At 36.5% G+C, this 21,108-nt stretch overlaps 1 protein-coding gene across 1 annotated transcript in view; it reads left to right on the top strand.

The window, feature by feature from the left end:
• Positions 1-15,806, top strand: part of myg1 (myg1 exonuclease) — a 39,203-nt gene extending 23,397 nt beyond the window's left edge. Inside the window, exon 7 of the mRNA XM_038293632.1 lies at positions 15,451-15,806. Coding sequence (XP_038149560.1) covers positions 15,451-15,640 — 190 coding nt within the window. The 3' untranslated portion in view covers positions 15,641-15,806. The remainder of the gene's footprint in view (positions 1-15,450) is intronic.
• Positions 15,807-21,108: the final 5,302 nt, after the last annotated feature.

Raw genomic sequence — 21,108 nt, 5'->3', positions numbered from 1 at the left:
GCTGGTTGTTGGGCATTCCCCTCAACCTGGCCTGCTAAGGGGTTTGGTAATTCTATTAAAGGAAGCGTGAGGACTGCTCCTTCAGCTTCCAGGTTCACAGGCATCACTCGGGGTGCCCGTGGAGACAGAATGTCATTAAATGTTGTCGCTAAAGTTTTTGACCAATCCCCTACAGAACCTTTGGACCTAGTAATATATCCCTGGGAGGTATCAGCTTGTGGAGAAGCTACTTGAGGAGGGGCTATTTTCAATGGTGCTTCTACATGTTGTGGGGGAGTATATCGTGGAGGATCCCCCGTGGGTGAGAGAGCTGAGGGATCGGCTGCAGCGGCAGCACCTCCCATTGGTGGGAGATTATGTATTTGATGTATCAGGTTAGAATAGGGCCCTGCGTACTCATCATCCTCCTTTCTATGAAACATAACTGATCTTTCCTTTCCCATTCTTCCTCTTCTTTCTCTTTTCTTTGTCTCTCCCCCCTCTCTCTCTTAGCTCTGCGCTCTCCCTTTTCTCTCTGTCCTGCCAATTTCATCCAGACCATGGTTTGCATGTAACCTTCTTTTGCCATCAAAGTGTCTTTATTTTTGCTTTTTGTTTTTATTTTTTGTTGCAAATCTTTTATGTTTGTGGTGCTCAATTTGCCATTAAAACCATAGTTTTTTATCCAGTGACACAATGGCTCTACCGCTGATGGGTCATCATTTTCGACTGCTTTCCAATCTTTGCACTGGAGTTTCTCTAATAACTTCTGTTTTTCTTTACTTTGCCCTTTTCTTATTTTGAACTAAATTTGGGCCCAGTGGGTTTTCAACACCTGTCGTGTTCTAAACACTGGGGCTTCAGACAAGATGGTGATCAACTACTTTTTGTGGTAAAACTCACTTCAACCTTTACAGGTGGAGTTTTCTTGTCTACAAACATCCACAAAAGCTCACCATTTAACCCTTGTCTTTTTGGTATGAAATACAGATATCTAGTGATATCTATATTTTATGGGGCCAAAATGGTAGCTTTAATATTTGCAAATGTGTATGGAGAGTTGTGTGTCTGTATCTCGATTTGTGTGTGTGCAGTGGGATTTGAAAATGTGTAAATAAATCTGTAAATGTGTGAGGAGATTTGTGTGTCTGTACAACAATCTGCAAATGTGTAAAACTACTTGTGTGTAATCCGTTTTGCAAATGTGTAAAAAATCCACAAATCTGTATTCAGATCTGCAAATGTGTACTGAGATTTGCAAATGTGTAAAAAATCCAAAAATCTGTATTCAGATCTGCAAATGTGTACTGAGATTTGCAAATGTGTAAAAAATCCACAAATCTGTATTCAGATCTGCAAATGTGTACTGAGACTTGCAAATGTGTAGATCAATCTGTAAGCACACACAGAGACACTTGTGTCTGAAGTATTTTCTCTTCAAGACCCAGAAATACAGACAAATCATTGGTTACAAGTCAAGCGGTTTTTCGGTTGGCTCTCTTTACACACGTGATTTTTGCTAATCTTCTGCCGCGTGAGATGCACAAATGCGTAGAAGGATTTGTATCTGTATTTTCGCGATTTGTAACCCCTTGCGCAGGCTCGCAGGCTCACATGCTGCCCTGACCGCAGGCTCACAGGCTCACAGACAGCCTCTACCTTTTTTTTTTCCTCCGCTGCGGGAGTTGACGTGACAAGGATTATATATTGATACCATTCAGTAAGGAAAAAATTTAATCTATTATTAAACAAAAGGTTACGGAAAGATGGCAGAAGCTGTGGGAAGAGCATAGAACTGGAAGGTGGCTTTATAGTATTCAAAGGAAAATTGGTGAAATGAGGAGAACGGAAAGGAATAAAAAAGAGGTTATATCTAGATTAAGTTTCGGAAACACGGGGTTAAATGGAAACTTATTTAGAATGGGAACAGGAGGTTGTGGTTTTTGTTATCAAGGGGAGACGGTGGAGCATGTTTTGTTGTTATGTTATAAATATTCTATGGAGAGAAGGGTTACAAGAAAATAAATTACAGTTAAATATACAAGATATTTTGGGGGAAAAAAATCTACTTATGATTATTTTTGTAATTTGATAAACAATCCTGAAAAAACGAAATTGGTAGAAAGGATATAAGTTTATTTATGTAAATATTGTTAATATTTATTTTTATTTTTCAGTGGGAAAATACATAGCATCCCGATCCACACTCTACTGAAGTAGATGGTGGTAATGCACATCATAAAGTTGCTTGCCAACCGCCATAAAACAGAAGCAGAAGAAGAAGAAACAGTTTTACTAATGCAAACTATAGGAAAAATTAAAGAAATATACTTACAGAAAGCTGATTCCATTGCTCTCAACTTAGCAGGTACAACCCCTAGGACCCCAGTAACGTCACGTACTGTACAATACCGCCAACTGGTGGTATGTGGCTGTATGTGAAGCAAGTTGTGCTGAACTGCCGCAGCAGAGAGAGGCTGTCTGTGAGCCTGCGAGCCTGCGGTCAGGGCAGCATGTGAGCCTGCGAGCCTGCGCAAGGGGTTACAAATCGCGAAAATACACATACAAATCCTTCTACGCATTTGTGCATCTCACACGGCAGAAGAGTAGCAAAAATCACGTGTGTAAAGAGAGCCAACCGAAAAACCGCTTGACTTGTAACCAATGATTTGTCTGTATTTCTGGGTCTTGAAGCGAAAATACTTCAGACACAAGTGTCTCTGTGTGTGCTTACAGATTGATCTACACATTTGCAAGTCTCAGTACACATTTGCAGATCTGAATACAGATTTGTGGATTTTTTACACATTTGCAAATCTCAGTACACATTTGCAGATCTGAATACAGATTTGTGGATTTTTTACACATTTGCAAAACGGATTACACACAAGTAGTTTTACACATTTGCAGATTGTTGTACAGACACACAAATCTCCTCACACATTTACAGATTTATTTACACATTTTCAAATCCCACTGCACACACACAAATTGAGATACAGACACACAACTCTCCACACACATTTGCAAATATTAAAGCTACCATTTTGGCCCCATAATATTTCCTTTCACACACACACATACACACTGCGCAGTTAACTTTTACTTTATTTTAAACACAGAGGACGCCGCTATCCTATGCAGAATTTAACTAGTTTACAACTCAGGGAGCCTGCCCTTACAAACTAGGGGAGCCTGCCCTCCCGCGGACTTTAACTGTTTTAAAATTTCTGTTTTACCTGATAGAGTCTAGAATTGTCAGGGTTTTAGTACAAAAGGGGAATCTCGTGACCCCACGCTGAGAGGACTTCAAAAGGGGAATCTCGTGACCCCATGCCCTTCACTTCTATCTTTTTTTTTTTATATTATTATATTTTTATAAATTTTTTATATTTTTATATATTTTTCTTCCAATAATTCACTCACTCCTTATTAAAAGAAAAAACTACTCACAATTCTCTGCGTCCTCGAAATGCTTCAACCGTCGGACCCCAGCCTGTAAGGGAGAGACCAGTCCCGTAAAGGGTCTCTTTGCTGCGGCCGCAGGCTTATCTGGATCTCACTCACCTGCTGGGGGTCGTTGGGTATCTTGCAATCCGGCTCGAAGGACCAGTTAATGTTAGGTTTAAACACCAAACATTTTATGCAGTAATCTGTACAAAGAAAGACACAGAGAATTTTAGTATGTTTTACTTGCAAGGAGAGTGATCAGAGACTGTTCAGTTACAATTCTCCAAACCACTCTGAAACAGCTCTGCCCTCACAAGCCTTTATTAAAGGAAACGCCCTGGCTACAATGTTGGTTCCGACTGCTAAAGGGAGGGGTTGAAACCCAGTCGGTACCAGAAGTTCTGCATCACATCATACAATATCATGAGATAAGGAGTGCTTCACTCCTTTCTCCGGTGTTAGTGCGTGCATTTCCCCGTGTTCTCTCCTTGAACCGTCTGACCTTGAGCAGCCAGCTCTCACATTCAGCACTCCATCTGCACAGACTTAAAACATTAGTACAGAACAAGCAAGTAAAATACTTCAACACTCTTTATGATATAAGTAAAATAAGGATAATTCAAATGTGTGAGCATAATTATATGATCCCAGTGTGTAAGCATAATAATATGATTAAAGTAGAATAACTTGTACAATTAATCCAACAGCAACATAAGCAGTTTGCCATGGTTCTTTCACCAACGTTTGCCAGTCTCTTGCACAATAGGTAAAAAGTTACAGCAGCAGTAACACTTACCGATTGCCTGCAGGGGAGTTTCTGATTGTTGGAATCAATCGTTAGCTAGATAATGGCAGCCTAGCGTTAGCATCCTTCCACGAATGCCATTAATCACAGAGAAGTACCAAAATCGTGCTCTTGTGGATTTTTCAGGTTTGAAAAAGAGTCCACACACAACAACACAAAAAAAAGAAAAAAAAACAGGCCAGTTCACACTCGGGTTGTTCTGGTAGGTTTTAACTGAAGCCCAGCTTCAGCACACTTTTAGCATAAAAAAAAATCTGATTTCAGGTGATGACTCTCTTACTGATATTCACCTACTTGTAAAGAAATTTAGTTTTGCAATTGAAACATTTCAATTCAGATATATTTAACAATCACATTTAGACTTGGGCGTCATTGTTAGTTCATTAATCTATGAGAGACACTTTGAGGAAGAGCTGAATTTGTTAAATGATTAGTTTATTCCTGGTGCTTGTTATGGAGTGGGCTTGCAATGGTAAACTGGTTAAAGCATGTTTATACTAAAATCTAGATGTAATACTTTACTAGGATGTTTAAAAAGTGAAAGTGAAAGCCCTTTGGGAAACTCCTCCAACTCCCATTGTCATTGTGACACAGCACACACAAGTGAACACTGCACACCATGAAATTGCATTTATGCCTCACCCGTGCAAGGGGGCAGCCCTCAATGGCGCCCCAAGGGAGCAGTGTGGCGGGACGGTACCATGCTCAGGGTACCTCAGTCATGGAGGAGGATGGGGGAGAGCGCTGGTTAATTACTCCCCCCACCAACCTGGCGGGTCAGGAGTCGAACCGGTAACCTTTGGGATCCAAGTCTGACACCCTAACCGCTCACCCACGACTGCCCATTACATCATTTGGTGTTAATATGCACAATGTCTTTGCTTATATGTAGAGTTGCTTTGCTGCAGTTTTAAATGGTAATCACCAATGATTAGGATGCAGACTATAGACTTTCTATGCAGAATACTTGCTCAACTTGTGCCTGCCTCTGAACAAGTACAAATGATTTGAATTTGCATGCCACATCTCTTTCATAATTTCTTACAAATTGTTGTTTGGATTTTTACAAATTATAAAAATCCAAAGAACCCCCCATCCCCCACCCCTACAATGTTCATTGCAAGGTTGAATCTGGTGTTAAGAATCAACAGCTGGTTAAGCGTTTTCTTCTGTTCAGAAAATTGATAATTGACTGACTGGTTTTATGACATAGCCACTCATTACTATAATCACTACAGCTTATTTCATATTTTACTTTTTGGCATAAATGAAACTCATCTAGAATGGATTGGTAAAAAATATTTTAGCTCCTTAGTACTGAGCTCATTTGTTAAAGGTATTTGTACTAGAGAGAAAAACTTAGATTGAAATACAGTGCAAGTAACTAGCAGTTCATGTTTAGCTTGTTTTATAGGCTATAGGCAATAAACTTCTACAGAAATATATTTGGCAATATTTAACTCGAGCTAATTCTTAAAATGAAATGTTTATTTTCTCCCTGCAGCTGATTTCTGGTCCTAACCCAGGATGATTTGGAAGTGAAAACGCAAAAGATTTCTAACACTGTTGTAAAACCATTTTCAAAGCCGATTGGGAACATTTAATTGTATTTTTATTTTTATCACGCTTATTACACTTCAGGATTAGAGGTTTGTGATGGCAAAAACTAATTTACTTCACCTGGAAGAAAAAAAAACTGCTGCCCTTGAGACTAGCTGTTTTTTCTGTTATCGCTTAGAAATGTTTAAAAGGTTGATAAGACGGGTCCGGATTCATTAAATTAATGACAGCAGATAACAATGTGAAAAATGAAGGATGAGGGAATTCAGTTAGTGAGACTGTGGGCTTTGTTTTTATTTCTGCAACATCATTGTCCCTGAAATTTAGTGGATCTCTAAATCATGACCACCCCTTTTACGTTCCAAATCTTTTTAATAGAGCTCTTCATAAATTGTTTTAATCATAATATATAAACATTTGTTTGATCTCATTTAACATTAGACATAGCTTAAGTTTGGATTAACCTAAATATAAGGTTGTTCTAGTAGAATGATCCTGATATTTCCCCATCTGTCTGCTAAAGCTTAGGCCATTGTTTGCAAAGAGGATACACTAGAAATGAATGATCCCAGTTTATTAATTTATCAGTTAGAAAACTTTTTCCTTCTGACTTCTGATACTAATATTGCCTTTTTGGACTGGCCCTGTCAAATTCATGATTTTGATCTTATTACCCAAGATATGCTGTATAGTCAGGAACACCAGTAGAAGCATGCAAAATAGTTTTTCAAGTCAAGTATAGATTTTTTTCAAAATCAACTATTTATATGGCTGATTTAAAAACAGACTTTGTTGTTTCTTAAAGTTCCATTTTAAATCTAAATCAGCAGTATAAAAACATTTTGAATTTTACTCAGGTCGGATAATTTCAGTCTTCTTAAATTGTTGGTTTTTCTCACATATTAAAGACGATTGAGCTTATTCCATCAAAATGAAATGCAAATGCAGAAGTAGGGTTGAAAAATTATTTTACATTTATATATAGATGTAGTATTGTATTCTATAACAAATAATTAACATTTCTAAGCTTTGTAGACTATGATCACAGCATTTGCTATTACTGATCTTTCAGGTTTAATTTGCTTTGTTTATTAAAGCAGATATTTCTGAAGTGTTGTACTGTTGGATGTTTTTTAAACCTGACAAAATAATTGTCATAATTTTGTAAGGGCATCTGTGAGTTTGTGTAATGTTTTTTTTTTCTGAGTCTTTTATTTTGTTAATATTGATTGTGAAATTATATCAATTGAAATTAAGAAATATATCATCATATAAGTTTTGGCCATATTGCCCAGCCCTAAAGTGGCTTAAATTTCTTTTTACACAGATATCGGTCTGATGTAGAACCAACTGATTCTGAATCACTGTGTTCAATGACCTTATGATTGACACAATCATGCCCAACATTACTTACCTACAGTTAAGGTTACACTGTGCTCTGCATGTTTGTAACGTTTATGAGCCATAGCACAGTAGGTGAGCAAGTATCGCTCAGTTTCTTGTGTCAAAATATACCACAGTTTAAAAATGATTATTAGCTATTAATATATTGAAATACAGCTGTCATGCATTTACATTTTTTTACTGATAGGCATCAAGATGCCCTGCCGAAATGTATTCAGTTGCCTCTAAACTATACGGTCCTAGTGTTTACATTTGATCACTGTTGCACTTTAAAAAATGGAAATGTCTATAGAGAACTGTTCAAAATGAAATTTCATTTTGTATACACTCGGTGAATACAAAATGACAATAAAATCATACAGCTTATCCCATAATTATGAGATCAGTATCTCGTAATCATGAGATATTACCAGAATCTGAGATATTATCTTATCTCATAATTGCAAGATCAGATCTTATGATTACGAGATACTGATCTTATAATTATGAGATCTTATCTCATAATTATGAGAAAAGTTTCATAATTAGTAGATCTTATCTATATATTTGGTTATGATTACTTGAGCCAGTAATGAAGCATCTCTCAGAAAACTGGTCTTCATGATTTCTTCTTAAAAATATCTGTATCTGTTCCACTGAATAGTTCTCTGTACCCAGGTGTGACCTGATACGTGTTGGAGTTCCGCTCCTGTTTTCCACTTAATAAAGTACCCAGTTATAACCCCGGGATTACTACTTGTGGAGTAAGCATGCAGCCTTATCACCATACGCGAAAATCCATCAGCTGCTCCATTAATACAGATTCCGGTTTTAGTTTTTCATATGAATCGACATGCTTCATGAAGTTGGGACATGGTCTTTTTAAAGAATTCTGAAGCCCTCAGCTATACTCTTTGACGATCTAAGATTTTGATAATGGTACCGACAGATGGATATTTGGGAAACAACCAAGCCAGCAGGAATGCATTTCAGATGCATTCATTTAAACAATTCTAAGGACTTGTCAGAATGCTTACAAACTAAAACTAATTCCATCCACATTGAGGAAACTCTGTATTTCTCAGTGTTGCATACCTAAAAGGAAGTAAAAGCATATTAAATCCGACAACCCACTCATTGTTCACGTTTTATGTAGCGTAGCTCAGCAATGACTATCCTCCCTGATCTCCTAAATATTAGGGATGCACGATATAATTGGCCCCCTATCGGTATCGGCCTGTATCGGCCTTAAAACTGAATATCGGACATCGGCCACCCCACCGATATGTAACCCGATATTTGATCATCTTCTGAGTTTCTAAAAAAAAAAAAAATACTACTTCTTCTTCCTCAAAAACTTATTTTTTACAGACTGAAAAACTTCTAAAGACGAGGGAAAAAATATTGATACATTAAAATATCACAATATCTTCATATGCTGATATATTGCCATTTAAAAACACCACATTAATCTCTTTTACTAATGAAATATTGCTATATGTCACCGCTATGCTACGAAATCCCCCGAAAAATCACAAAATTTTGCCATATTTTTATATGTTGTTATATTGACGCGGTATCGATCTATTTTACGAACAAAATCTCACAAGAATTTGCCAAATATCATGAGTTTGTAACAGAACGATGAAATTTCACGAGATTTTGAAAGTAAAATAGATCGATACCGCGTTTTAAAAAAATATATTTGATATCAGCATATGAAAATATATTTGAGTATATTATTTTTCAAAGTGTCAGAAATGGATAACAAAACTGCTATTTTCAATGACTACTTATTTTTGTCCAGCTTTAACATCGGTATCGGTTATCAGCTACATGAGTTTTAAAATATCGGCATATCGGATATCGGCCAAAATCCCAATATCGTGCATCCCTACTAAATATTACATATTATCTCGTAATTATGATATTCTATCTCGTAATTATGAGATAAGATAAAATAAAAAGTTCGATTATCATTCAGCATGAAAAGCATTGAACAGTCTCTGTGTGTTTACATCCCCATTGACTGCTAGCCTCCCTGAGGTAAGGCCATTGTCTTTGTTCTCCGGCCATCCCTGTCCTGTGTCCTCTCCTCCAGGTGACACAGGTGCTGCTGCCCAGTCTGTTGTTGTTGTTCCAATTTCCATTGCCAGCTGTTTCAGGGCCTGTAACCCTGTTTCCTTTATGTTTCAGGTCAGAGCTTGCCTGGTGGTGTTCCATAGGTTTAGACTTGGACTAAATATGGTATACCTGTCAGAATATTAGCATAATTTTAGAATTTCTTCTTCTGCAAGCAGGTCAGTACCTCTCTTTGCATCCCCCGACTTCATTCTAAAAATGATTCCATAAAAAAAAAGAATTAATGACTCTTTCATTGATAACAGCATTAGCTCTAAATAGTGCTGTAGTCACTGGTAGCAGTGTGCGTTGTCATACTGATTTTAATTAAATGTTTTTGCACTATAGAAAAATAATCTCTCACATTCGAAGTTGGAAGGTTTAAATAAAAGAGCAACACAGTTTTTTTTTAAAAAGATACGTGTATCATCTGTTGCCCTGTTAGTCCGCTGTGCTTTCCTCTGGTTTCTTTTAGCAGTTGTTGGAGTGACCTCTTTCTGGAGGTGAGCTCATGTTGTCATTTCAGATGGCATCTCTTACTGCTTCTCTTGTCAATTCTTTAAAAATCTTTCTGCCACTACTGTGACAGAGTCAGACATTGATGTTTTTGTTCTCTGATTCACAAGGCTCTTTACTGATTGTGAGTTTCTTGAAAGCAGCAAGGGACCTTCTGAGTAAATCGTGCTCAGAGACAGGAAGTTGGAAAGAAAACTAAAAAAAAAAAAAAAAATATATATATATATATATATTTTTTTTTTTGCCAGGTCTGTCCAGTTGGTTCAATGTTATATATTTTCTATTTTCACCTCTTTCCACAAGCTCTGGGTTTTCCAGCTTTCCAATTAGTGTTTTTTTTTTTGCTTCTCTGCTTCTTCCTTCTGTAGGTTTTTTCTGTCTTATCCTCTTACATTTCATCACTTTTTTCCATCCAACTTTCACTTTCCTATTAATCCTATTTTTTCCAGTTTCTCTTCTTCATCTTCTACCTTACTTTCTAAGTCTCACACTTTCTATCATTCCTCTCTTCATCCTCCAGAAACACATTTTCCATACCTCTGCAGAATCCTATCTGGGACCAGTGTGTTTGAACTTAAAAGACAGACACCTGTTTGTGGCCTTGAAGCACCTCAAAGATTTAATTTATTGCAAACATCCTGGCTGGTGGGGAGCAACATGAGAACAATGGCTTATAAGATGGATTAGAATAAAAGCATAGCTCCAGATGGCTCTTCTCTGGGTGGCCTGTTCCCTCCCAGTAGGCTTGTGCCGACTCTGCAGAAGGGGTGTTGTTATCGCCTGTGTCCCTGCTACTGCACCTGGGGCTAAAGAGGTCTATTTTTATCTGCATCACATTGCTAAGGAAATGTGAGCCAGCAGAAGGAAGATAGGAGTGAAAGCATTCTTTCTTTAGAAATGTTCTGTACACTACTGTATGTGCTGGATGCTACATAGGCAGGAAGCATCATGAGGTGAATCAAATAAACAGTTACTTCTGCAAGGAAAGTGGCTGCTGTCACCTATCTGCAGTGAAATTGAACCGGAGCATTTATTTATTTAATTTATTGTCTTTTTACACTTTTCCTTGATTTTTGACAGTGTGTTTAGTAGTTGGGCCAATAAATAAATATGGCTGATATGTGAAACTCATCACCTTTAGTTGCCTTGTTTAATGATGTCCCAAATGGTCTCAAACTCAGATTATATAACAAGTAAAAGAGGTCAGTCTTCGGTTGGTATCATTTCTTGGTATTGTACCAACTCACTTGACTTCCAATCCTCTCAACAAGGGCTGAAACAATTGATCGTGATAAATATGTTATTGAAATAATCGTCAACTAATTTAGTAATTGATTAATCGTTAACTGGAGTTTTGAGACTGTAAAATATGCATTTAGCTCTCAGAGGAACCCACCCTTGAGCAGTAATTAAACCAAAATTGTAAAAGAAAGACATTAAAACATTTTGCATTTAAGATAAAAAAAAATATTTTTTTCTTCTGTAAATATACTCTATCTAATTTCGTAAAAAGTCTTCTTTAAGGAACTTTTGGCTATCCGATTATTGATCGATTCATTAAAAAGATAATCGACAGATTAATTGATTTGCAAAACAATCGTTAGTTGCAGCCCTACTCTTAACAAAGCATTTAAAGCCAGTGAGCAGTATGATTAAAATGTATAAAGGCACTTTACTACACATAATTACTTTCATTGTTGCGGTTTTCCCACACTACAGCGACCCAGCAGCCAAAAAAACGGTGCACAGTCAGCCATAGTCCTTTACTGCTTTTAGCTTAAATTTCCTTTTTATTTTCTCTAGCTGTTGTTCAAATAATATAAAATATAAAGTGTGTGATGCTTTTATGTTATTAATATCTACATAATATCTCTGTAATATCTAAATCTTCCTGTTACATGTGCTACATCACCACTGATGCCTGCCTTTATTTGGTAATTAAGGGGAAAAAATAATTTATGAAACAGCATTTCAGTCAACAATACTATTTATAAATTATTTTTATAATAAGAATCTGGATTGGGTAAATTCATTTCAAGTTTTGAGTAACCATTTAGGGTATTTTTACACTCAAAGATTTTATCCTTATAAATGAAGGGCAGATTGGTCCAGTCCTACATTAAACATCTATATGTATGCAGATTTTAACTGGTAATTAATGTTGTCCTCTCTCCACAGATTTTACACTAAAATGTGTATTTTTTTATGACTCACTTTGTATCCCTTGAGATTTTACTGTCGGGTTCTCTCCTATTAGATGGTAATTTGCTAATTGAGGTCTTATTTTTAGAATGGTCATCTTGGGAAAAGGAGCTTCCTGATCTGTCATAACAGCTGAAACAGCAGTCACCCCCACCCCCCCCTCTCCACTTCCACTCCTTCGCTCATTACCATCCATGTTGACCTTTCCTCTAAGCTTCTTTTCCAGCCATACTGTGGAGCAATCGATTTGTTGATTCTTTAACAGCGATTATTCAGCAGGTTTGCCACGCTCTACACCATAGGTGTACATGTGACAGTCATAATGGGTCGGAAACTGGGTAATACTAAGAGTCATTGAAAGTTTAAGGGTGTATTTACATTAGAGCCTACATGGAGCTTATTTATTGTTTTCATAGATGATATAAAACGTATGAGAGATGTTACTTGTATTTAGAAAATAATGGGATTTTTGAAAAACAAACATTTCAAAACAGAGTTGAGGATCTAAAAGCTTTAAATTGTATTTGACGGGGATGTCAAGACTGTTTTTGACAAGTGGAAATGCATATCTCCCTATTTTATCACATATTCAAGTGAAAAGAGAGAATATTTTTAGGATGTTTGGCCCGTTTCTGAGTGTGTTGATGTATTTGGAGTAATTTTAAAGCCTATTTAAAAGAAAAAAAAAAAAAAAATGGAAGAGGTGAGCAATAAAATGAAAATTCAGAATTGAATACGAGTGAAAACTGCTAAAAAGAACAGTCCTTTGAAGAAGGCTGGGAACTAACAAAATGGAGATTATAACCTCATCAAAGTAGAAATGACATGTGGATGCTCGCACACAAAATAAACGGTAATGCGTTTTAAACGAATGGCTCTGCTGTCGTTGACAGGCGTGTGTGTTACATGCAGTTGATAGCAAATGAGCTGCTCCACATTTTATGAATTGTCAGCTTCTATAGGCCTCATCCAGAGAGGTCAGCTTATAAACCCTTGCAGAGCCAATATTTTTCTGCACGTTGTAAGATTGCTTGCTGACTCCAACACAGCACGGCTCTCCTGCCACTTTGTCGACTTTTTTTTTTTTCCACATTGCTGCAGAAGAATAAAGCCAACTTTTTATTGCTGTATTTGCTGCAGCGATTTGCTGTGTGCAAAGGTTCCTTCACATATGGCAGCAGCTCATCTCTTAATATTGAACTAAATGTACTTGTTTCAGTTTTTTACTTGATAGTTATTTTATTGTTGGTAATAGTTAACAGTTGTAATATATATATTTTTTCCAGACAGAATAAAATGGGAACTTATTTTGCCTCATCAAATATCATGCCTTACTAATACTTTATAGTATGACTTTAATAAGCTATAGTGCCGATAAATTTTTTGGTTTGAGTATCAAGTAAAAATCTTAATTCATACACTTTAACCATATATTTTTCTAAAGTCATGTTTGCTGTCTTTTATTGAATAACAATTATCATTTCAATCATATCAAATCCTGAGCTTTTCCTCTGATCGTAATGTTTTTTACTTTTTTAAAGAAAATTTTTTTAATGGTTTTAAATCTGTAAAAATATCAAGTTTCAAACTCTTGCAGTAGTGGGACAAAATAAAATGTTCTATAAAAATATCTGCATATAAGTTACTTTCTATTCTCCAATCATAGAAGAAATAAGTTGGCCAAATGTTATTAATATGACTCTCAAAGTTGAGGGCTTATGTACATTTCTGGCCTGCACAAAATTACACATGCATTTTTTAAAATTTAATTTAATTTAAATTTTTTTTTTTTTTTTGCGGTGCGATATGTGGGTATGATCTACAAAGAATGCTCACACAAATATTAAGCAAAACAGGTTTGGTTCCATCCTTTTAAGATAGTAACCGTACAATTTAAAATCCTAACCTGTTTAGTTATCATTATTTTTATTTTTATTTGACCTTATTCTCTCCATAAATTTTATTTATTTATTTTTTTTAGACTAAAATATAACCTGCAACCATTCCGTCAATCTGCCATCACTACAAATGGAAGCAACTTATAGCTAAAAGAAAAATTAAACACGGTGGATTTTTATTTATTTAAATATTGTATTTTTACATATAGATTTTAAAGACTGAAAAATAGAAAAACAAACTACATTGATTCTTAAAAGATTTGAAATTAAGATTTTTTTTTCTGCTTTAGACATGGTCCTAATCATAAATACAATTTTTTATGTTGGTGTTTCCATAAAAGATTAACCCATTAATGCATCCATCCGTTCATTGATATAATGTATTCTTAATGATATCAATCCATCCACTAATGCATCCATTTGTCCGCCCAGTCCATCCACCAATGCTGTAATTTGTTTTTCTGTATGTTAGTAAGCGTATCTGCCACATGCATTCAATGCATTCTTCTGTATTTACATCCCAGCATCCGTCCATCTTCCATCAATGTGTCAATCTATGAATAAATCAGTGCATCGACCAAATTTATGAAGGCATCTATCAATGCATCTGTTTTTTCCATCTGTCATTCCGTTCATCTCATCTGTCAATGCATCCATCTGGCTATCAATCTATTGATCCAACAGTCAGTTTGTCCTACATATTTACCTATTCATGCAATTATACAGTCTTAGGTCTATGTACGTTCCCCATTTAAAGCCTCACTGCTGTAGAAATGTCATCTATCAACTCATTTATATGAGCAGAATACAGAAATTTAAAGAATGTTTATAAACTCTGATGGTGATATAACTTGTTTATTTTGACATCTAAAACTGGGCAATGATGACCAAACTCATGTACTTTGATTTTATCTCCATAAACAACATTATTTCTATAATTAACTTGGCAAATCTAACCTGGGCTGTAAGGTTTTGATGTTTAGATTATTTTATTTTAAACAGCCATATTTATTAAGTCTTATCACAAACCTTGAATATTAAAAAAAAGACCCCTAGAGCCTGAGAGGAAGCTCTTAAATTTCTCTCTAAATTTGATCTTCCCAGATTCAAATTTGAGTGAACTTACTTGGATGTTGAATTCTTAGAGGATTAGTCACAGTTAGCATTTTGCCTTTTAAATTTGTAAAAAAAATAAAATAAACTAAAAAAAAATGGCTGATCGACTGTAAACAATTAGAAATAAATAATTACAAGATTTATGATGAGCAATAATGGCAGATCTTCACATGTAAAAGCCTAAATGCAGTCACTGTGTAATGGTATTACATAAAAAGTAACTAAAAAATCAATTGTCAGCTAACCTGATTCTTCTACTCTTTGTCCTGTTTAACTTTTCACCTCTCATCATTTTTTCCAGTTTAAAGTTTTTTTTTTTTTTTTTTTGCTGCTATTTATTGCAAATAAAGGTAATCATCTGGTGAACCATATGGCATCCCTCTGTTTGACCAAGTCCCAATCCTGTCCTCCTGTTCCCAGGCTGTCCCTTCCGGAGGAATGGCGTGGTGTGCGAGATCAAGCACTGTCGGAGCTCAGTGGGATTAAGGACTGCATCTTTGTCCATGCTGGAGGATTCATTGGCGGCAACAAGACCCAGGAAGGAGCCCTAGAGATGGCCCGGAGGACCCTGCAGGCTGCTGCCCAGTCTCCAGCAAACGGAAGCAGCTGAACATTCAGGAAAACTTTTTACCAAATGGTTTAGTTTATGATGGTTTGTTAAATCCTGTTCTGTGTACCTTTTTAGTTTTCTTATAAGGTTGTGTACCACTTTGACTTCTATTTTGGTATTTGTATTCATGCTGGATTAAAAACATCAATAAACAACCTGTTCTCACTCTGGTCTAATCTTTTGGTGTGACCTCTGCTAATGTCATATGCTGCCATCTGATAGATCAGTTCCTGCATCTAAAAGCCAGAATAGCATGGCCTTTCCTTCAAGTGATGATTTATAAACACACCTGGACGGTGTTTTTTCTTTCATTTCCAGCATTAATGACATTAAACACAGCACAACAAAGAGATCCCGGCGCCTCTTCCTCCAGCTCTAAGATCAAAGCATCAATAATCATGCCTGATTAATTCGGAGAAATTTAATTTCCAATCATGTGGTGCCCTTGTTGCACCCAGTGCATTGATAAGGTTATTGAGGCGTTCAATTTCCAGCTAATACAATCGTTGCCCTAAATTTTTCTAATTAATACTCTTTATTTTCTGCATTCTGAAGCTTTTCTCAACTCCTCTTACATGCTTTCACAAAGCTGACCTTAGAACTGGTTCCCAATGACATTTTCTTTTACTGTTATTGTAAGTGAATCTGTGTACTGCAAGCAAAAAAACATGACATGTTGCTTGCAGCTGCTTTGCTTTCTTTTTCATGTTCAGTGAGACTGACCTATAGTATGATAACATCTTTCTGTGATACTAAAGCCATCCATCAATCCTCTTCTGTGTATCTGGGGTTGATGAAAACCTAAGTCAGAAATTATTCAGATTATATTTAAAGAAGAAATATATGGTTATGAATGAGTTTTCAAAAAATTTACAGTTCCTCTGAAATGTTAACATTACTGATGGGCATAGATATTTTTTAATCGAGATTAATCTCACACTAATCTTACAATTAATCTAGATTATTATTGCTCATTTAAATTCTGCCAGAGGCATTCATGATATGTGTGTGCTACCTGCAGAAATTAAAAGAAAAGATGTACTTTGTTTGCAAAATCACAATTAATGTTGTTTTCTTACTTAAGATTTTGACAAAGGTAATACTTTTTAATACTCATTTGTTATTGTGTTTTTGCTGCAAAAATAGTGACCCACTTCCAATTATTTATGTCCACCTTTAACAATGTAGTGTCTCCAGAAATCTGACACACACATCACCTCATTCAACTTCTCATCTTTTGCAGCTTTCTCTGCAGCGTGCTGGTCATGTATTCTCCTCATGGTAGTTCGCCTTGCAGCTAGTTTGTAAGAAGGGTTACCTGTGGCTGCATGTAGAACGAGCACTGCAACGCCATTAATGGGTCACCACTTGTTAACATACAACAATCCTAGGAGTGGATGATGTATGTATGTTAGTCAGGGCTTATATACCTTATTGAGTTGTCACATTTTTATACAATAAACATAGAAAAGCAAAAATTGGGCCCTTTACATTTTGAAATTTTCCTTAAATTAAGGCAGGGTAGAAGTTGTACACAATGTCTAAAGCATATAGAAAAATCAAAGTGATCAGATATTTTGTTTTATATATCATATTTTGTTATGCTTCATTAGCATAACTTTCTGGCAGGAGTATTTTTTCCCTTTATGTCAAAAAGAATTGTTGCAAAAAGGTGACTTTCATTGGATTGAATGAGGTCAGGGACCTCTGGAAGTGGTCAGTCAAATTTCTCTATCTGAAACCACTTCTGTATTTTGTATACCTTTGGGTTAATAAGTCCATTTGAATCATCTGGTTGGTAACGTTTATGAATTTGGAGAGCATTCTTTTATTATTTCTGCTATGTATGAGTAAAACTGTAACCAAATGGACCTGCAACATAATGCTGCTCCCATCATGCTTGCAGTTGATGCGGTGTAAAGTGTGCAAGCCTTAATTATTCCTTAGTTTAAAGAAATAGTCTCATAAAACTTTCAGCTTAACTTCAACAAATTTGATAAAAGTGAACAAGACTCTTCAAACTCATCTTAGAATTACCAAACCCAGAGTATAAATATAATCTACCTCCTGTCTTACAGCCTTTTAAAGTCACATGGTCCATGTTTTAGTTTATGCCAAGTATAGCAGTTCTCTTCGCTGATGCAGATGATCACTTTCTACCCCAGCAGCTTCCCTCTCTGAGCAGAACATGACACAGTGGAGGAGTATTCTCCAGAACGGTGTAATTGGAGCTGCTGTGAAACAAACATCAATCTGTGAATAGAAAAAGAAACCTGAGTTGCAGCCAACAGTGTATTGATTGTAGTTACCGTTTGCCCCCTTACATACACAATCTCAAGCTTTTTCATGTTCAAGAGCACTTGCTTGATTGCTATGCACAGTAAACTAAATGGCTTGAGGTACTCTTTCCCCTTTTCGCATTTATGTTTAATTTTCCCTATTTCCTGCTCCAGCAGTATACATTTTCCCCGTTTTCCACATTACCTACAAAGCAAAACTTTGTTAATGCTTTGTTTTGTCAGCAGGGAGAAGTTTTCAATCTACAGTTTCTAATGACACAGCAAGTTAACCTGCAGCTCTCGTAGACGTAAGCATTTTTTAGGCGACTCCTACAGGGGCAAGTGTCAATTAAAAAAAAAAAAAAAGTCTCAGCAGATGCCTGCTCTTCATATTACACTTAATATGGACACATTGTTTTACATAATTTTTTTCATTTTACATGGGCTTAAATGTTGCTTGAACTAATAAAAAAAAGCCAGTGGGTCAAAAAGATGGTAAGAGCGAAGAGGCCTAATACTATTCTGCTTTATCCGTCCAAAGATAGCTTTGATGTGCTTTTGAGATCATTGTTTTGAAGGAGCACCCAACTGTGTCTAGGTTTCAGCCATCCGACCAATCCTGCCTCCTTAATTGAAATGCAATTGGTTTTGATGTTCATAAACAACCCAGTAACCTCTTCAGCTCAAGACACAACAGTGTCAGTGTCCACTCTGGAGTTATCCAAGAATGAAGCAAAATCTTTTGGAATAGTCCACATTGAATATGAGACTGGCAGCTGCCTACATGGATTACCAAAAAGTTTTATGCACAGATGATACAAAAATGTACTAGTTGTGCCTAAAAATGTAAAGAGTTGTATTTGATTAGTTTAAACTAAGCTTTCAGACCCGGGAACACAGCATCTTCTGTGTTATATTGGTAATAGTATTATCATGTCTAAAGTCTGTTTTGCTGAATTGAGTACTGTTATGTTGCATAAAGTGGGTAGAATACTTAAAGAGGACAAAATCCAGCTTCTTCAGCTTCACCTTAAATCAACAAAAAAAAAGGATTTCTCACCAACTAACATCCTAATCCAAAATAGAAGCAGTGTGTTTGGACGCCGCAGGTAATAAACGTTAAAATTTGTCGATTCATTCAAATTTTACATTACATGTCTCTGAGGACGATCATAACCTCTGATTATTTACAAATTCCCTCTGTTAGATAGAAAACATGCAGGGAGGTACAGTGTATTTAGGTTGTATTTCTAATAGTAACTAACATGGTGATTGAGCAGAAAGTTGTCAGACTAAGCTGTTTTTTAGGTGTCTGTATAATATATGGTTATGTTGCATTTGATGTCACACCCACATTTACTGACTCGGCAGATTAATTCAGCATAGATACCTACCAACTTTCATTGGTTAACTGTTCTCTGCTCAAAATTGTTTCCCTTTCAACTTACTGTTGAGAAGTGTTTGACAAATATAAGCTTCTCACCTCTTAATAGCCAATTTGCCTTAATTTTACTAGACTAGCGGGGGTACAATTACATAATTATTAGATTATTATTATAGATTATTTGTAAATGATAGCCCCATATTGATAACAGTCACTGATGAGTGCACATAACTTAGGATTGGTATTGTAGCTTAAGAACAAACTTGAGCAGGGATTTTATTTCTTTTTTTGACAAAGACATGCATGTATTCCCCCCACTGGCTGTCAGATTTATTCTTATTTTTACCATCTTTGTACGGATTAGTTTTAAGGCTTATTCAGGGTTTTCCTTTCTGAGGACAGCGGACAACCCAGGCAGATGATGCCGAACTGCTTCACTTCGCTGCTGTCTGCTTTTCCAAAAGGCTTCACACTGTCAACAATGTCAGCAGCAGAACTGCTCTTAGGCATGTACATCTTTCAGAGGCTCTCCTAGACACATCATCCTGGATAGAAACTGCATGTTACCACTTCAGCCTCTTTTCTCCTGCATTTTAAACTCTCATCCCTCATCGTGAATTTTATTCCCGAAAAAGCATTTTTTTCCTTCCTCAATGGCAATATTTGCTTCCTCGTTATGTACCCTTTTGTTTTCTCTCTGAAAACCCGGCTTGTCCACAGCCTTGCCTCTGGCAAACAAAGAGACAATATCCTATCAATGGCACAGTATTCACCAGTATTAATCTATAAAACAGAAAAAGAGGAGCTCTGGAGTAGCTGTAGCCTGAGCTACTTGTCAGGGTTTGAATTGCTATAGATTTAAGTGGGCTGAGGGAAGTGGGATATGCTGTGAGGAATATGAGGAGCTATCCCGGCTGTTGGATCACTCCTTTTCTTCCCTTAGGGCTCTCCTTTTAAAGGCCTGATATCATTACTGCTTCTAGTAAAAGATAAGAAAGCCCACACCACTTGGACTGAAGCAGACCCCATAAATACACGTCTGCAGTAAATATATTGTGCTGTCTGGTACATCTGCAGTGTGTCTCAAGCCTTTGCCTTTTAGATCCAAACCAGATTAATTCCTGTGAAACTCAGGGTTGTTAGCTGGTTCCCTTGTGTTCATAAATTAGTGCACTTGCCTCCATGCCTGTCCATCTTAATCTTTATTTTCAACTTGATATAAAGTTGCCCTCTGTACACCATCCAATTAGGTTGCTCTTTGTTTGACCTCCAGCTGTAAGCACAGACAAAACAGTAAAAGGTTACAAGTGTCAAGTCGTCCCTATAGTGATGTTTTGTTTTGGGTCTACTAGGCAGCACAGATTTGCATTCGACTAGAAGAGCCCTGAATATTTAGCATAGATGTTTTTAATCTATTTGGAGCATTTAAAGCTACAGTGTGTAATTTTCAAGTGATGAGGTTTGTTTACATAGATAATTTTACAGATAGTATTTCATTAGTCTGTGTAGGGTATAGATTTCATGTAGACTTTAGATAATAAATATACCCGTTATTTTTTCTACATCGTTGTGACGTTTTGGTGAGCTGCTTTGCATGGTGATATAAACAGACGAAGTAATTGTAGTCATTAGTTTAACAGCGAGATTGTGTTCGCTGGAAGAATATATATTCCCCGTTTACAGAGTCCAAGTCTTGTTTGTGGCACGGGGGTTACAAGGCGAGGAAGAGGGAGAGGAAGAGGGCAGAGAGGCCGGGGTGGGCGTGCAGGTAGGGCCAGGCGAGGGAGAGGTGCCAGCGGGGTGAC

The sequence above is a fragment of the Cyprinodon tularosa genome, unplaced genomic scaffold (assembly GCF_016077235.1).
Source record: "Cyprinodon tularosa strain WSP-4 unplaced genomic scaffold, ASM1607723v1 ctg10, whole genome shotgun sequence".
Taxonomy (NCBI): domain Eukaryota; kingdom Metazoa; phylum Chordata; class Actinopteri; order Cyprinodontiformes; family Cyprinodontidae; genus Cyprinodon; species Cyprinodon tularosa.
Note: the sequence above shows the minus strand (reverse complement) of the source record. Positions and strands in the feature narration are given on the sequence as shown.